The sequence below is a fragment of the Lithobates pipiens genome, unplaced genomic scaffold (genome assembly GCF_037356315.1).
Source record: "Lithobates pipiens isolate NorthernLeopardFrog02 unplaced genomic scaffold, aLitPip1_a1.2 Scaffold_3, whole genome shotgun sequence".
NCBI classification, from domain to species: Eukaryota; Metazoa; Chordata; class Amphibia; order Anura; family Ranidae; genus Lithobates; species Lithobates pipiens.
This window is the reverse complement of record NW_027507790.1, coordinates 184,856,159-184,874,188: the sequence shown is the minus strand read 5'-3', so window position 1 is coordinate 184,874,188 and position 18,030 is coordinate 184,856,159. Positions and strand designations below refer to the sequence as shown.

The 18,030-nt window shown below is 42.1% G+C and overlaps 1 protein-coding gene across 1 annotated transcript in view; it reads right to left on the bottom strand.

Moving 5' to 3' along the window:
- The window catches only part of CMYA5 (cardiomyopathy associated 5), a 112,929-nt gene that overhangs the window by 11,445 nt on the left and 83,454 nt on the right, over nt 1–18,030 (bottom strand). Inside the window, exons 11-13 of the mRNA XM_077462604.1 lie at nt 12,314–12,447; nt 6,498–6,597; nt 4,041–4,217 (exon numbers count right to left, since the gene is read on the bottom strand). Coding sequence (XP_077318730.1) covers nt 4,041–4,217; nt 6,498–6,597; nt 12,314–12,447 — 411 coding nt within the window. The remainder of the gene's footprint in view (nt 1–4,040; nt 4,218–6,497; nt 6,598–12,313; nt 12,448–18,030) is intronic.

Below are 18,030 nucleotides of genomic sequence, written 5' to 3'. Positions count from 1 at the left end.
ACTACATGACCCAGATCATCTATTTTATGGACAATTAGACAAGAGGTGGCTACAGCAATCCTTCCCTGCTGTTCTAATACAGTAGGGCCAGTGCGTAATGGCATACTAGGACAGTAAGGGTGTTACTGATAGATTGCCAGTTGAAAATTAAAGTGGTATTAAAGGTTCAGCCTTTTTTTTTATTTAAACAACAAACATAACATACTTACCTGCTCTGTGCAAAACTTCTTTGGGTCCCCTGTCAGCGCTCCTGGGTCCTCCCCCCTTGACCAGTGCCCCCAACAACAGCAAGCCACTTGCTATGGGGGAACTGATGCATGCTAGCTACCGAACCCCGCTCTATGCATCTAAAGGACACATAGAGCCGTGGCTCGGTCTCACCCCCGCCCTTTCTTCATTGGCTCACCGGCTATGATTGACAGCAGTGGGAGCCAATGGCTCCTGTTGCCGTCTCAGCCAATGAGAAGATTGAGTCCCGGGACAGCCAAGGCTATCATGCACATCGCTGGATCTAGAGGGGGCTCAGGGGAGTATTAGGGGGGCTGTGGGGGGAGCAGCACACAGAAAGTTCTTTACCTTCATGTATAGAATGTAGCCTTTACAACCACTTTAAGAGAAAAAGTCTGAAAAATAGAAAACCATTGCAGCCACCACATCTAAGGACTGGTAAGCTGCAATATATTACTATTTTTGTTTTGTTTTATGTTTTATATACATTTTAACCACTTTAGCAATTACAGTTGTTTACTCTTTTTTATCTGACCAACTAAGCTATGGACCAACTAATTTTGCAATAACTTTTTCATGATAGGAAAGAGATACATATATTGTTTTTTTCAAGGGGGGGGGGGGGGGGGGGCAAATGTAATTGTTAGTATTGGAAATATTTACCTTCCGATATATTTTAAAGACAAAAATATAAAATATGTAATACTTTTTTCCCAATTTGACTGGTGAAACAGCTAGAGTAATCTGCGATTTAACTGTTTACATGACTTTAAAAATCTTAGTTAAAAAGTTTCTAGTAAAACGCATGATGACATTATTTCAAAAGAAGTAAAGGCGTGTTTAACATTTTTTACAGAAAATAAATGACAGAAAATCGAAATAATAAGGTATTAGTGAAAAAAACTTTTTAAAGAGGAACTTCAGCTTTTTCAGCAAGATTAATATTGATGATGTTTAAATGATAGCCTTTCTTTACCTAATGATGGAACATCCTTACCTACTCTGAATGCTCTTGAGTCTGTTTTTTTTTTTTTCCATTCATAATATGCTGACCAACACCACTGTAAAGAACTTAGACATCGTGCTTTCTTAAGGTTTCTTTGTATTTTATGCTTGTGAAATTCCCTAATAAACTCAAATTGATCTAAAAGTCAGCAACTAAAAATAATGTAGCTACCGAGTTAAAAATCAGTTACTTAACAGTGCCTGAAGTCCAGAGCAGTCTTCCCGCAGCTGGTTTTTCTTACTGCTGCGGGTCACTGGCGCTACAATCTTAGCTGCAGGAGTTGGCCCTGGCTTTCTGGAGAACCACAATTGGCTTCCTGTTGTGCATCTGCAAGCACTTTGTGAATGGTCAATGTTGACGTCAATGTCAATGTCAATGGTGAATGCAGCTATGGGAGGGAAGGGGGCAAGAGATGATCTCCTCACCTAGGCGAGGATTGCGGAAGTGGAACTGAGTGCCAATGAAAATCAGTACTCACTTCCCCCCTCCCCCAAAATCCGTCAGATTTTTTCCGATGGATGTTGGCTCAAATTTGACTTGCATACACAGGGTCGCACAAAGTTGACGGAAATTCCGATCGTCACGAAGGTGACGTACAACACGTACGATGGGACTATAAAGAGGAAGTTCAATAGCCAGTAGCCAATAGCTTTTGTCTTGTATTTATTCTGAGCATGCGTGGCACTTGAATTGCATTGCATTGCATTGCAAGTGCATTGGAATTGTCTACACACGATCGGAATTTAAATCGTATTTTGTTGTCGAAAAATTTTATATCCAGATCTCAAACTTTGTGTGTCGGAAATTCCGATGGAAAAAGTCCAATGGAGCCCACACATGGTCTGAATTTCCGACAACACGCTCCGATCGCACATTTTTCATCGGAAAGTCAGATTGTGTGTACAGGGCATAACTCAGAAAGCGAACGAGCGGGATTTAATTTTTTTGAGTGACGTTCTGCTTTAAGGAAAGAAAAAGTATGAAGCAGTTAATAAGGACGAAATAGGGTAAACTAGGGCTTAATGATGCATTAAATAGGAATTTCAGAAAAAAAGAACTTTGCAAGTTTGCACCTGAAAAAATTATAGCTGCAACATATTACAATGTAACCAAATAACTACATTGTTTATATCAATCAAAACTGTAGTAAATTGTTACAAATGATCCACTCCCGATAGTTGTTGTACACAGAGTAGAACCTTGGATGTGCAGAACTTGGAGGCCATACAGAATAAATCAAATTAAATTAAGTCTTGCAGGGAATTTCTAAGCCCTTGTACACACGGTCGGACATTCCGACAACAAAATCTGTCGGATTTTGTCTGACGGATTCTCTCCAAAATTTGTGTTGCATACACACGGTCGGACAAAGTTGTCGGAAAATCCAATCGTACGTAACGTGATGACGTTATTTCATTACGACGGGGCTACGTTCAGGCTAGTAGCCAATAGCTTTGGTCTAGGAATTTGATCTGAGCATGCGTGGCACTTTGTCCGATTGGAAATTCTCTACACACAATCGGACAAAGTCCGATCGGATCATGTTGTCGGAAAGTTTTATAGCCCAGCTCTAAAACTTTGTCCGTCGGATATTCCGATGGAAACAGTCCAATGGAGCCCACACACAGTCGGATTATCTGACAATACGGTTCGATCGGACATTTTCCATCGGAATGTCCGACTGTGTGTACAGGGGCTAACAATCATGACCAAGCTGTTGCCTGCCCATTTCTACTCTTCTTACCTCCCTATTATCTACAAATAGGAATTGACAGACCTACTAGCCAATGGGGAGGTGAGCAGAACTGGACAACTCACAGATTAGCCTTAAAAACTGGGTACTCCCTTCAGGTCTAAATTTAAGTCTCAAAAGATAAAAAAAGACCCAAAGTGTACCTAGTATGTTCTTCACTTTCTCAACTCCTTTAGTGTCTAACATGGAGGTAAAGGGGAGTAAAAGGGATGGCCCGCCTATTGGTCATGCTGGCTGCCTTGGATATTTCCCTAGCAGGGTACCAGATTACTCTAATGCCCCACACACAGGATCAGACTTTCCGACAACAAAACTGTGGATTTTTGTTCGAAGGGTGTTGGCTCCAACTTGTCTTGCATACACACGGTCACGCAAATGGTGGCCAACAATTACGAATGTAGTGATGTACAAGACGTATGCGATATCTCCATTATGAACACTAGTTTTACAAGACTGAATGCATCCAGGTTGTCCTTGATTCCGAGCATGCGTGGACTTTTGTGCGACGGACTTGTGTACACACGATCGGAAAGTCCAACAACAAACATTTGTTAGCGTAAAATTTGAGAGCCTGTTAGCCAACATTTGTTGGCGGAAAGTCCGACAATTAATGTCCGATGGAGCATACTCACGGTCGGACTTTCCGACCTATACTATAAATTGGCCCTGGTATGTGTTTGTAAGTGTGTCGGGACCCTGCTGGGTAAAGGACTGCGCTATATCAAGATGCAACTCAACGCATACCATTTGTTTGGGACCACTTTACATGGTATCACTAATAGGTTCGCCCAATATACAGCATCTTTGTTTTTCAAGACAAAAAGCTGAAATTACTTATTTCTCCTATAACAAATTCTGATGATTTTAGTATGACAGCTCAAAAACTGAAATAATAGCATATTGTAACCATTCTGTTGCACTGGATAGGCTCCAAGTAATGTCACTTACACAGGGAGAAGGTGCTTCCAATGAAAGTGTGGAAATTTTGCTTGATGTAGCTACCCACTTAAGCATGCTCTCTAAATTGGTTGCATAGATTTATCTAGTTATTACCTTGTAGAAGAACAAGAGCACTGCATACACCACGATGTGCTGTCTTGTGCAGAGGGATCTTCCTCTGGAGAGTTGTGAAAGGTTGCACCAACGCTGTAGGCACTGCACTCAGTTACCATCATCTCCCAGTAATGTCTCCCACTGGCTGGCAGCAGCTCCCCCAGAACTAAGGGAATTCTATATAAAAAAAAATAATAAAAACTGTTTTTGGTTTTGGATTTCCAGGCTGCAGAACTTGAGTAGAATGCTGAGTTATATTTTAAAGTGAGAATACCTTTATTCAGCTACCCATAATTGTATAGCCAGCCCAGATAAGGTCCATTTCATGTACAAATGCATCAAGCATTACAATCTCCATGCCTTATTGAGAGAATCCTCACATCAACATTCTATTGATATGGCAAGGTCTACAAGAACCATACCTAAACGCTTGCCATTTGACCTTATTGACAAAATGTAAAAGCTGCAGGACATCAGAACAGAAGATATTGTAAAAAATAAAGCAGCATTTTACAGTTAACTTTATGTTCAGTACTTCCAATACAGAAAAGCACCAGCCAGACTTGTATGGCAGCTTATATCGGGCTACAAATCAAATCATACTGACATCAAATATTTGTAGTAGTGTGGGTACTTTCCTCAGTCACATTTTTGATTGTGGAGACCTTGTTTGCAAGCTAAAGAATGGGTTTCCTAGTCCTGGTATGGACTGGGGGGGGGCCCACGCTGTTTTTTTAAACATTTTTCTATTTCCGTTAATAGTATTGTATTGTGGGCAATTTAAATGTCATTTCATGCATTTATTTTTCTTTAGAAATGTCATTTTTGCTGCTGCATATTCTATACATGCTACAGATGTGCCACTTTACAGGCAGACTAAGCGGAACCCTACTTTGAGTGAAAAAATAAAAATGAAAAATTCCTTTAAATATAGTGCCTGGGGAGGGTCCCCTTAGTCTGCCTGTAAAGTGGAGTTGTGTATCTGTAGGATGTATAGAACATGCTGCAGCAAAAATTATATTTATAAATAAAAAAACAAAACAAAAAGTCAAATCACATTTAAATTGACTCGTGGTTGTAATTGCCGGCACCCAGCTATTGTAAAAAATAAAATGCCATGGGACCATGCCTAAGTTAAAAAAATTGTGTGGGGTCCCCCCCAAAATCTATACCAGGCCCTTATCTGGTAAGCAGCAGCACACTGACCTTCCCAGTGAAAGGTTGTGCAGGGGGCGTGTGTCAGGGCAAGTCTGATCATTGGAGGAGAGTACACTGAGTTCCCAGCATAGCTAAAGAACTGTCCAAGGTGTGTTTTCCTGCTTAGTGTTGTCAGTTTTCTAGTAGGAAAGCAAAGGGACTGACAGGAACACCAGGGATTTCACACAAAGGAAGCAATATAAAGAGAACAGGATATTTTTTCATACAAGTACGTGGTACAGCAGGCACATATCAGGAATATGAAATGTTGGGTTTACATACCCTTTAAATTATAAAAGATGCAAGTTTTGGGACCCCTGAGTAAGGATCCTAATGGTTTCCCAAAGCTAGCATTTTTAGGAAAATAAGTTATCAAATAATGGGTACCAATTAAACACCTAACTTTTCACATTTATCAATGGCCAACGCAACACAAGACTTTACTAGCCTTTTAAAAGTAAAAGTCCATTCTAAGAGCATACTTCACAAGATGCCTATCATTACCTTTATAAGCCATTCTGATTTAGTTTCACTTTGTTATTGCCTTTTTGTAGGATCAGGAAGGAATTTTTCCCCCACTGGAGCAAATTGGACCATGCTTTAAAGAGTTTTTACCTTCTTCTTGATCAAATATGGGTATAGGATTCTGTATATGGAGGTTTTCTATTTATTTTCAATTTCTATATTCAATTTTTTTTTTTTTTTTTTTTCTACCGTGAAGTCTTTCCCTGACTTCAGGACAAAATCCTCCCACTTGCCATTCTGCGGTCTATGTGGCTAGTAAGGGCACTTTAATAGATAGTGTAGAATGGCAGTTGGTTGCGATAAGCCATGAAATCAAGGAATGGCAGGTGGCAGTAACAAGGTGAAACTAAATCAGAGATGGGCATAAAGGGGGCCTTTCTGGTGTATAAATAATAGCAATAGCAGGTATCTTATGGTGTCTGCTCTTCAGCAGGATTTCTATACATGTAAAAAGGAGTACAGGTTCACTAAAATAAGACCACCCGATATACTTCAAGTAGCAGTGATGAAATAGAACCTCTACTTATGCTGCTTCACAGTTTGGGTTTCAGCTGAAGCTAACAAGATCCCATCCACCTCTGATGCCTAAGAACTGTTATACAACGCTTTGAATTCACTTAGATACTTTTATGCAATATGGATGGCTTTCCGCCAAACCTTGCAAATGCTACAAATGATGCTGTTATCACTTCATTTACTTCAAATATATTTACTGCCTTGAAAGTCGATACAAACCCTGCGATTTCTCTCTCTTCAGCAATGCTGATCACAGTTCCATCTGGCGACAAGTCCAGGGCAGGGTGTGCAGTATCCCTCAGTAAGTGAAATCTAGTACCTGCAAAAAAAAAAAAAAAAAAGACTTTAGCATTCTGAACTAAATGTTCTTCATGCTTTTCTTATTCTACCAAGAATGTTAGCAATTGAAATGGGTAGGGTCACAACTAAATAAGTGACTTCTCATTTGCTCCATGGCCATATAAATAAAGCAATAAGTGACAATAAAGAGCTTAGGAAACAATTTTGTTTACTTATCCGTTTAGACACTATAGCACACAATTTCTTATCACCAAAATACAGTAAGACAGCACTTTGAAAATCCTTCAAGCTCTTTAACAGATAGAGCATGTAAAGCAATAAAGGAACTATGTTTCATGAATTTGCAGGTCTTCTTTATGAAAGTACAATGTCATTTCCACCTTGGTCCTTTTTTGTTTGGCATGATCTACCTGCAGTTAAGGAGCTCCAGGGATTTCTGAAGTGCTGGCTCTTTTGGTTATGAACATTTGTTGTGCCACCACTTGCCAAGGACCTTATTACCATTCTGGAGGTACATGTGTGGGATGGATTTTGTGTGTAACGTCCTGCTCTTCAGGACTTAAAATTACAAGGCATTCCCAGGCCAACTAAGAGAAATGTAATTTATTTTTCTTTCCATTTCCAGTACCAGGTATTGTTGACAATTGCATACTCCATCCCCCCCCCCCCCCATGCAAGAGTGGGACATTCTTACCAATGGCTACTTAGGCCCTGATCCCACCATTGTGAAGGCATGTGGGCATACCCTATATTCCTTCCTACCTGCAATTATTTTGATTTTTAAGGAGTGTTGGTAAAGATCAACGTGGAGTGAAAGTAGTGCTAAATGTAAGTACAAGGCATACCCCACTTTTAAGTACACTTTTAAGTACACAATGTACAAAGTACACAATGGGGTTTATTTAATAAAGCTGGAAAGTGCAAAATCAGGCTCACTTCTGCATAGAAAACAATGAGCTTCCAGGTTTTTATTACCAAAGCTTAATTGAACAAGCTGGGGTTAGAAGCTCATTGATTTCTATGCAGAAGTGAGCCTGATTTTGCACTTTGCAGCTTAAGTAAATAAACCCCATTGTGTACTTAAAAGTGGGGTATGCCTGTATAGGAATCAGAGGCATCAGAATTTTTTAATTCTGATTTTAGAAAAGTACAATACATATCTCTAGTGATTGGTCTGGTCAAGCTTCTTAATCGCAATTTGGCCCAATTATCAATAATTTGCATTCACAAAAGGCAGTGGTGCTTCATTCCACCAGAGGGAGCACTCCACTCAAAGTCAAGGTCAATATTTTGGTTGGACTATAACCATGGCTGGTAGTTCACTACATTTGTTTTTTTTATATATATAATTTAATCTTTTATTATGAATGTTATAAATATACATGACACAAGTAGTCTCTTCTCTTATGTCAAAAACCCATTCCCCCCCTAGTTGATCTGTTATCCTCTACATCGTTCTATCTTGGCATGTTTCAGTAATACCCTGTGAGTATTTTTCTGACGTTTTAAATATTTTCCATTTCGCCCAGGTTGCTCTATAATTTTTAATCTGTCCCTGCTCAGCGCTACACAGGTACTCCATATTGCTAATATAATCCACTCTCTGTATCCACTCTTTGATACTTGGCTTCTTAATACATTGCCATTTTCTACGGATAAGACCTTTTGCTGCGTTGAGCAGGAATGGGACCAATGTTTTTTTTTATATTGTTTTGAGGGTGTTATCGCCTCCGTATATTCTAAAATACCTCACCAGTATTCTTTTATCTCTTGGCATTTCCTCCATATATGCAATGTTGTTTACTAGTTGTTTACAGTTCCTCCAACAATGTGGGGGTTTATGTGATTGGATTTTATTGATTCTTTCTGGTGTCAAATGCCATCGTACCATGCACTTGTAATTTACCTCAATCAAGGTTATATCAGATGCATAGTTGTATACTGCACCTATCATTTGTGTTTCGTCCAGTTTTATTCCCATATCCTGTTCTCATTTTTCTATAAAGTAAGGTTCCCATGTCCATCTAGTTCTGTTAGAATGTCGTATATTTGAGATATCCCGTGTCTTACAGGCTTTCTTGTACTACAGAGTTTTTCTATTGCTGTTAACTCATTCTCCTCTCTAATTGGTTGGGGGATTGTGCATATAAAATATTTTATTTGTAGATACTCCTATTCTTTCAGATGTGACCACCCGTGCTTCATTATTAAGTCCTGTTTTGTCATAATTTCCCCCGTGAGTTATGATATCCTTTAGTTGTGCATTTCCCATTTGTTTTCCCCACCGTGTTCCATTCCCTGAGGGGAAAAAAATTTGTACCTGCTAGTGGGGTTAATGGAGAATTATATTTCAGTTCACTACATTTTAATCACAATACAGCAATATATAAATGAGAAGTGTATAAATGTTGCATTATCTCAGTGACACTTGTGGGCATGTACATGCATCCTGACTGTGTATATCTGTATCTCAATTGACAAAGACCATTTTTTTTATACATGCTGTGTATATTTAACCACTTGGGTACCGCGCTATTGCAAAATGACGGCAATAGCGCGGACCCACATTTCCGGGACTACGTCTATTGACGTCATCCCGGATACGAGCGGCCTGCGCGCCCCCTGAGGGGCGCGCGCGGCGCGCTCTGTGATCGGCGAGTCCGTGAGACTCGCCTGATCACCGATCCGTGTAAGGGGTCGATCCTGACCCCTTATCACGTGATCAGCTGTCAGCCAATGACAGCTGATCATGTGATAAAACGGAGCCGGTAATCGGCTAGTATTCCTCCTCGCGCTGACAGCGCGAGGAGAAAAAAAAAAAAGCCGATCGCCGGCGGCCGTGTTCGGGACATCAGTCCCGATCACGGCCAGCAATTTAAACGGACACCTGCCCCCTGCCAGTGCCCACCTGCCACCCGCAGTGCCATCCTGAAATAAAGTAAGTGCACCCCTGTCAGTGCCACCCAGCAGTGCCCATAGTGCCCACAGTGCCACCCAGCAGTGCCCACAGTGCCACCCAGCAGTGCCCACAGTGCCACCCACAGTGCCACCCAGCAGTGCCACCCACAGTGCCACCCAAAATCTGCCTCAAAGGTGCTGCACCCCAGTGCCGCCCATCAGTGCCCAGCAGTGCCGCCCATCAGTGCCCAGCAGTGCCGCCCATCAGTGCCCAGCAGTGCCACCTATCAGAGCCACCTATCAGTGCCACCTATCAGTGCCCATCAGTCCCATCTATCTGTGGTACCTATCAGTGCCCATCCGTGCCACCCATCCGTGCCACTTATCCGTGCCACCCATCCGTGCCATCTTATCTGTGCCCATCTTTGCCCATCAGTGCCGCCTTATCTGTGCCCATCGGTGCCGCCTTATCTGTGCCTATTAGTGCCGCCTTAACTATGCCTATCAGTGCCCACCAGTGCAGCCTATCAGTGCCCACCAATGCAGCCCATCAGTGCCCACCAATGCAGCCCATCAGTGCCCACCAATGCAGCCTATCAGTGCCGCCTAATCAGCGCACTTCAATGAAGGAGAAAAATGACCCGTTTGCAAAATTTTATAACAAACTATTAAAACATGATTTTTTTTTTTTTTTTTTGCATCTTTTTTTGTTTGTTTAGCAAAAAATAAAACTCCGAGCTGTAACTAAATACCACCAAAAGAAAGCTCTATTTGTGGGAAAAAAATGATAAAAATTTCATTTGGGTACAGTGTTGTATGACCGCGTAATTGTCACTCAAAGTGCATCAGCGCTGAAAGCTGAAAATTGGTCTGGGACTGAGGGGGGTTTAAGTGCCCAGTAAGCAAGTGGTTAAGCTATCCAAAATATTGTGTACATGCAGAAAGAAAGACTTTTACTCTACACTAATGATTGTTAAAACCGTTAAATACAATGGTGCCATTTTGCAAAATGTGTTGAAGCCAACTGGGAAAGGTGCAATGCCTTTAAATGGCTCCTGGGCCAACTCCTTTGTTAGTCATATTATTCAATTTTTTCACAGTATGATAAAAACAGTTAAAGAAATAGTAGCATAAGAAAATATGTAAAGTGACAGTACTCAACTTACAGTGCCTTTGCAAAAGTATTCACCCCCCCCCCCCCCCCCCCCTTGGCATTTTTCATGTTTTGTTGCCTCACACCTTTTGCTGCTATCACAGCTCCAAGTCGCTTTGGATAAGTCTCTATGAACTTGCCACATCTTACCACTGTGATTTTTGCCCATCCCTCCTTGGAAAACTGCTCCAGCTCCTTCAAGTTGGATAGTTTGCGGTTGTGAACAGCAATCTTTAAGTCTGACCACAGATTTTCTATTGGATTGAGGTCTGAGCTTTGACTAGGTCCTTCCAACACATTTACATGTTTCCCCTTAAACCACTCAAGTGTTGCTTTAGCAGTGTGTTTACAGTCATTGTCCTGTTGGAAGGTGAACCTCCATCCTAGCCTCAAATCACGCACAGAGTGGTACAAGTTTTGCTCAAAAATATCCCTATATTTAGCACCATCCGTATTTCCCTCAACCCTGACCAGTTTCCCAGTCCTTACTGCTGAAAAACATCCCCACAGCATGATGCTGCCACCACCATGTTTCACTATGGGGATGGTGGTCTTTGGGTGATGGGATGTGTTGGGTTCGTGCCAGACATAGTGTTTGATGGCCAAAAAGTAAAATTTTAGTCTTATCAGACCAGAGCACCTTCCTCCATACATTTTGGGAGTCTCCCACATGCCTTTTCGCAAACTCAAAATGTGCCATTTTGTTTTTTGCTGAAAGTAATGGCTTTCTTCTGTCCACTCTGCCAAAAAGTTCAACTCTATGGAGCGTACGGCTTATTGTCGTCCTATGTACAGATACTCCAGTCTCTGCCGTGGAACTCTGCAGCTCCTCCAGTGTTACCTTAGGTCTCAGTGCTGCCTCTCTGATTACTGCCCTCCTTGCCCGGTCCGTGAGTTTTGGTGTGCGGCCATCTCTTGGCAGGTTTGCTGTTGTGCCGTGTTCTTTCCATTTGGTTATGATAGATATGATGGTGCTCCTAGGGATCATCAAAGATTTGGATATTTTTTTTATAACCTATCCGTGACTTGTACTTCTCAACAACATTGTCCCTTACTTGTTTGGAGAGTTCCTTGGTCTTCTTGGCAGTGTTTGGTTAGTGGTGCCTCTTGCTTAGGCGTTGCAGCCTCTGGGGCCTTTCAAAAAGGTGTGTATATGTATGACAGATCATGTAACACTTGGATTGCACACAGGTGGACATAATTTCACAAATTATGTGACTTCTGAAGGTAATTGGTTGCACCAGAGATTTTTATTTGCTTCATAACAAAGGTGGTGAATACATACGCACAAGCTAATTATCAGTTTTTTATTTCTGAAAAATAGTTTCATATATATATTTTTTTCTAATTTTACTTCACCAACTTAGACTATTGTGTTCTGATCCATCACATATAATTCAGATTAAAAAAACATTGAACTAAAGGCTGTAATGTAACAAAATAGGTAAAAAGCCAAGGGGTGAATACTTTCGCAAGGCACTATACGATCCCCTGTACAAAAAAGCAACGTAAATACAAAGAACACTAAATAATAAAGTAAACTAGTAGAACTTTTTTATTTTCATGCAAATTTCACCTATGCAGATCAACAAGCAAAACTGAGAGTTTCCGCAGTTTACTAGGACTGGCTAAAAGAATATAGCAGTTGAAAAGTCATTGTTCCAAGTGTAGATGAAGTACTTACCTTTGGTGGATATGAGAGCTGCCTCGCTCTGCTCGCTGCTTCCGAATGCATTGGCAGCTTTTACATAGAAGAAATAGTTCTCTCCTGGTTGCAGTGAAACTCTCAGCTGCTGATCCTTAATACCAGATACAGACCTGGAAAGTATAACCAAATCAGAAAGTTTCATGCTTACTAGAGGGAACATCTATTCAGACCCCTAACTCATGACTAAGAGCAACTTTATTAGAAAAAAATAAATTACTTATCAGGATAAGTACAGCTGTGCGCTTAAGTTTACATACCCTGGCAGATTTTATGATTTGTTGGTCATTTTTCAGAGAATATAAATGATTACACAAAAACATTTCTTTCACTCATGGTTAGAGTTTGGCTGAAACCATTATTATCAATCAACTGTGTTTATTCTTTTTAAATCATAGTGACAACAGAAACTACCCAAATTACCCGATCAAAATGTAGCGCTGGCTCCTGACAAGCAGGCGATATGTTTTTTTATCTTGACTTTGCCTAAGAAAGTCTTTTTCTATGGTACGTAAATCACCAAATTCTTGTGTGCCTCCCAGGGATGGAAGCGCCCGAGCTCTGCCTAGGCTCGCTTGATCCCAGTGGCTGCTGAATAAGCAGGTGGCTACAGAATATGGTTTGGAGTTCCCCTATGTTCCCAAGGAAATTATGCAGGAAATTGAGAAAAGCCAGTGATGTGTGGGACTACCTGAAAGTACCAAAGCCCTTCACGAAACAAGGATGTTCCCCCAGTATGTACAAACGCTTCACTGGTTCTCTTCAGCACTGGAGTTTTGGAAGGCACATATACTCTGATAAAGTTGTTATTTGCCGACCGGGAAAGGACAATGTAGTGTATTTCATCTCCACCGTGGATGCCCAAGGGAAAACATTAACTTGCCTGATCCTTGTTTTTATTGGTAAAGCAATTATAGAGACTGTTTTTTCTCTCTGCTTGAAATAAATAAAGTACAAGGACTGTGGGGCTAGTTAGAAAGTGTTATGCCCCGTACACACGAGCGGACTTTTCGACATCCAAACTCCGACGGACTGAGTCCGGCGGACTATCCGATCGTGTGTGGGCTGCAACGGACTTTAGTGAAGCTAACGTCTGACGGACTTTAGAAATGAAGCATGCTTTAAATTTTCCCGACGGAACTCCGCCGGACCCGGTCCCCTTTGAAAAATCCGCTCGTGTGTGTGCTACTCCGACGGACTAAAACCGACGCTAGGGCAGCTATTGGCTACTGTCTATGAACTTCCTACGTCGAATCCAGTCGTACGTCATCACGTTCGACTCCGTCGGAGTTTGGTGTGATGGTGTGTGGTCAAGTCCGTTCGGTCGAAAAGTCCGCCAGAACTCCGTCGGAACTCCAGCGGAACTCCGGCGGAACTCCTTTGGAGGTCTGTCAGACTTAATTCCTCTCGTGTGTACGGGGCATAAGGTTTACTAGAGGAAAGCTCGTGTGAAGGTCATCTATCGGCCACAGCACTTGTATGGAGGACTTGTATTCTGTTGCTCTTGCCACTAGATGGTGAGAGTCTGCACAAACACCTGGACAATTGCATGCAGACATGTAGGTTAATAACACTGGAGAGAGAGTCTCATTTTCTGTTGGGAATGGGACTTTGCTTCCTATAACTGCACACATAGTATGTGTTCCTGTTGTTTTTTTTTGTGTATTTTCTTTTCAGGAATCACCGAGATCGCCTATCAAGCTACCGGAGAGTGGGTGGTGTAGATAGTCAGGATTTGGGGTTTGTGTATTGTGTGACTTGTTTTATGTCAATTGTTTAACGTATTGAATGTTCCATGTTTTTCCCTTTTTCCTTTCCATCCCTCATCCCAATTTTAAGTTCAGGTACCCAACTTTCAGGACTGAAAGTTTTTTGTTTTTTCCTTTACAGACGATGAGGACCATCTTAATGAGAGGGGGGAGTATGTAGCGCTGGCTCCTGATGAGCAGGCGCTATGTTTTTTTCTAAAGTTAATTTGCCTAAAACCACAGTTGGGTTTCAGGATTATTCTTTAAATTCCTGGTTTCAGTACCAGTCCAGTTGGGTTGCACTGGGTTCTCCTTGACCGCAGGTGTCGCTGTCACCGCCGGCAAGATTAGAAACTCAGTTTACCTGGATATATTGAATGCCACTGTTCTCTCGGAACCAGCGCAGTGAGAGTGTTCTCCTGCTGTGCATTCTGGGGGGTGGTATTTAAGGTACCGATGCCACGTGGTTCGGGGTTCCATCTTTGATTTTCTGTCTGTTCGGTTCTGGTGGTCCTCCTGACCCATCCCCGTGGCCCTCCTGGCCTGGGGTGCAGAAACATGCATTCTGATCCTCGGGGCCGGCTGGCCCGAGGCAACGCAACTGCAGGGACAGACCCAAGTGGATTTCGGGGGCCTATTGATCCAAAGGTGGTCTGGTGCCGTCTCATCTGAAGGGAGGGGCCCAGCAACTGAAGAACCCCAGGGGAGGACTCTTCAGGAGAAGGTCGTGCGCAAGGCTGGCTTCTCTGAAGGAGCCTGGAGACTTAGTTGAAGGACACAACCTGAATCCACACTCATATAGTATCGCCGGATCGAGTGAGAGAACCTGGTACCGTATGATAGCTCTTTAAATTTATCTACGTCCCTCAATAACGCTCAAGTGTACATCACAAGTCTGTGGCAGAGACTTTGTCGAACACCTTACCGGCTGCTAGGCCTAGTGAGAGGAGATCAATCCGGGGTTGTAAAATCCAGTTGTGAAACAGTCTTTATTCTCTGGATTTACTATAAGGACTTCCTTTATTTTTTGCAACCTAAGTACCTGAACTTACTCCTAAACCTCTACCCTTTATTGAAAGACTGTTTCTGTTACAAATAAATAACCCAAAAGAAGATACAGTGTCAGTTTCCACATTCTTTGGGCCATCTACGATGGGAATCCTTGGACGGAGAAGCGAACAAGGAGGTAACTGCAAGCCCAATAAAACCAGCAGCTCATTCGGGGTCAGTGCTACAAAAAGTTTATATACCCTGGTGATTTTGGCCTGATAACATGCACACAAGTTGACACAAAGGGATTTGAATGGCTATTAAAGGTAACCATCCTCAGCTGTGATCTGTTTGCTTGTAATTAGTGTGTGTGTGTGTTTAAAAGGTCAATGAGTTTCTGGACTCCTGACAGACCCTTGCATATTTCATCCAGTGCTGCAATGAAGTTTCTGGATTCTGAGTCATGGGGAAAACAAAAGAATTGTCAAAGGATCTGCAGGAAAAGGTAGTTGAACTGTATAAAACAGGAAAGGGATATAAAAAGATATCCAATGACTTGAGAATGCTAATCAGAAGTGTCCAAACTCTAATCAAGAAGTGGAAAAAGAGGGATTCTGTTGAAACCAACCCACGGTCAGGTAGACCAACTAAAATTTCAACCACAACTGCCAGGAAAATTGTTCGGGATGCAAAGAAAAACCCACAAATAACTTCAGGTGAAATGCAGGACTCTCTGAAAACATGTGGTGTGGCTTTTTCAAGATGCACAATAAGGAGGCCCTTGAAGAAAGATGGGCTGCATGGTTGAGTCACCAGAAGAAAGCCATTACTGCACAAATGCCACAAAGTATCCCGCATACAATACGCCAAACAGCACAGAGACAAGCCTCAAACCTTCTGGCACAAAGTCATTTGGAGTGATGAGACCAAAATTTAGCTTTTTGGCCACAACCATAAACGCTACATTTGGAGAGGAGGCAATAAGGCCTATGATGAAAGGTACACCATTCCTACTGTGAAACATGGAGGTGGATAACTGATGTTTTGAGGATGTGTGAGCTACCAAGGCACTGGAAATTTGGTCAAAATTAGTGGCAAGATGAATGCAGTATGTTATCAAAAAATGCTGGAGGAACATTAGCACTCATCAGCCAGAAAGCTGCGCATGGGACATACTTGAACATTTCAACATATTTATGATCCAAAACACAAGGCCAAGTCGAACTGTCATTTGCTACAGCAGAATAAAGTGATGGCCCTGGAGTAGCCATCTCTGTCTCCTGACCTCAATATCATTGAGCCACTCTGGGGAGATCTCCAACGTGCAGTTCTTGCAAGACAGCCCAAGAATTTACAGGACCTGGAGGCTGTTTGCTTAAGAGGAATGGGCAGCTTTACCATCTGAGAAGATAAAGAGTCTCATCCACAAATACCGCAAAAGACTTCAAGATGTCATTGATGTTCAAGGGGGCAATACACAGTATTATAGCAGAGTTCCACCCAAAAGTGGAACTTCTGCTCATTGTACTCCTTCCCCCTCATATGCCACATTTGGCACCTTTCAGGGGGGAGGGGGGGCAGGATAGCTGTCTTTCACAGGTATGCTTTTCTCACTTCCGGGAGCCTCAGCTGTGGGTATTGACATCACCGCAGGGCTCCGTCCTCCTCCCTCCTACTTCCCCGGCCACCGGGCCAGTAGGAGAGAGGGCCGGAGCATCATGCATGCGCAGTAGGGTTCCCAGCGTGAAGCCAAAAGTCAACACTGCCGGGTTCCTTTACTCGCAATGGAGGTGGCAGCACCCAACAGCTGATGGAAACATCAGCTGGATTCCAGAACCGGTAAGTGTCCGATTATTAAAAGTCAGCAGCTGTAGTATGTGCAGCTTCTGGCTTTTAATTGTTGCAGCGGTGGGCACACCTCCGCTTTAAGAACTGGGGTATGTAAACTTTTGATCAGAGTAATTTGGGTCATTTCTGTTGTCACTATGATTTACAAAGAGTAAACACAGTTGATTGATAATAATTGGCTTCAGACAAACACTAACCACGAGTGAAAGAAAAGTTTTTGTGTTATCATTCATATTCTCTGAAAAATGACCAAGAAATCATAAATTCTGCAAGGGTATGCAAACTTATGAGCACAACTGTACTGGGGTTGATTTACTAAAGGCAAATAGAACGTGCACCTTGCAAGTGCAGTTGCTCCAGAACTTAGTAAATGAGGTAAAGCTTTACTTTGCAATACCCATTCACGTGCCAGGTAAATTTAAAGAAATTAAGCTTTACCTTATTTACTAAGCTCTGGAGCAACTTCTCTTGCAAAGTGCACAGTCTATTTGCCTTTAGTAAAACTACCCCACTGTTTCATCCTATAGCATCTTCTTCTGATTTTGTTTAGTGCCCCTATACAGTGAAGACATTTATTTTAAATCTGCCCATGGATACTCCAAACCATTTGTACATTTTAACAGGTTAAGATTCCTAAAATGTGGATGAGAATGTGTGAAACAATGGTTTGGTAAATTTGAAACTTTTTTATTAGATGCAACATTTACTTTCGCACTTAACCTTTAATGTACCACCATCCACCCTCACCAAACACTGCAACACACATACAGGCGTTCACCACTGGGTGCAGACTGTCTACCTCCATACAAGTGCACATAATTAACAAATACCCTGTGTATCTACATACAGCTGTATTCTATAAATATTTTATGGTTTGCTATAGGCAGCAGCTCTGGCTCTAGAGAAACGGGGGACACACACCCAAATTTTACTCCATATGGCCGGCCCAGGCACCAATGTGCATGAGGCCTTATACTCACTTGTCCATGTCTTGACAGATCCACCTTATGGAACACAAGTAGCTGCACAGCTACCCCAGTGCACTTTGCCAGTTGGTCCCTTACTACTGCAACTTGCTGCCCCTGCAGCTGTGCAGCTACCTGGTAGGCC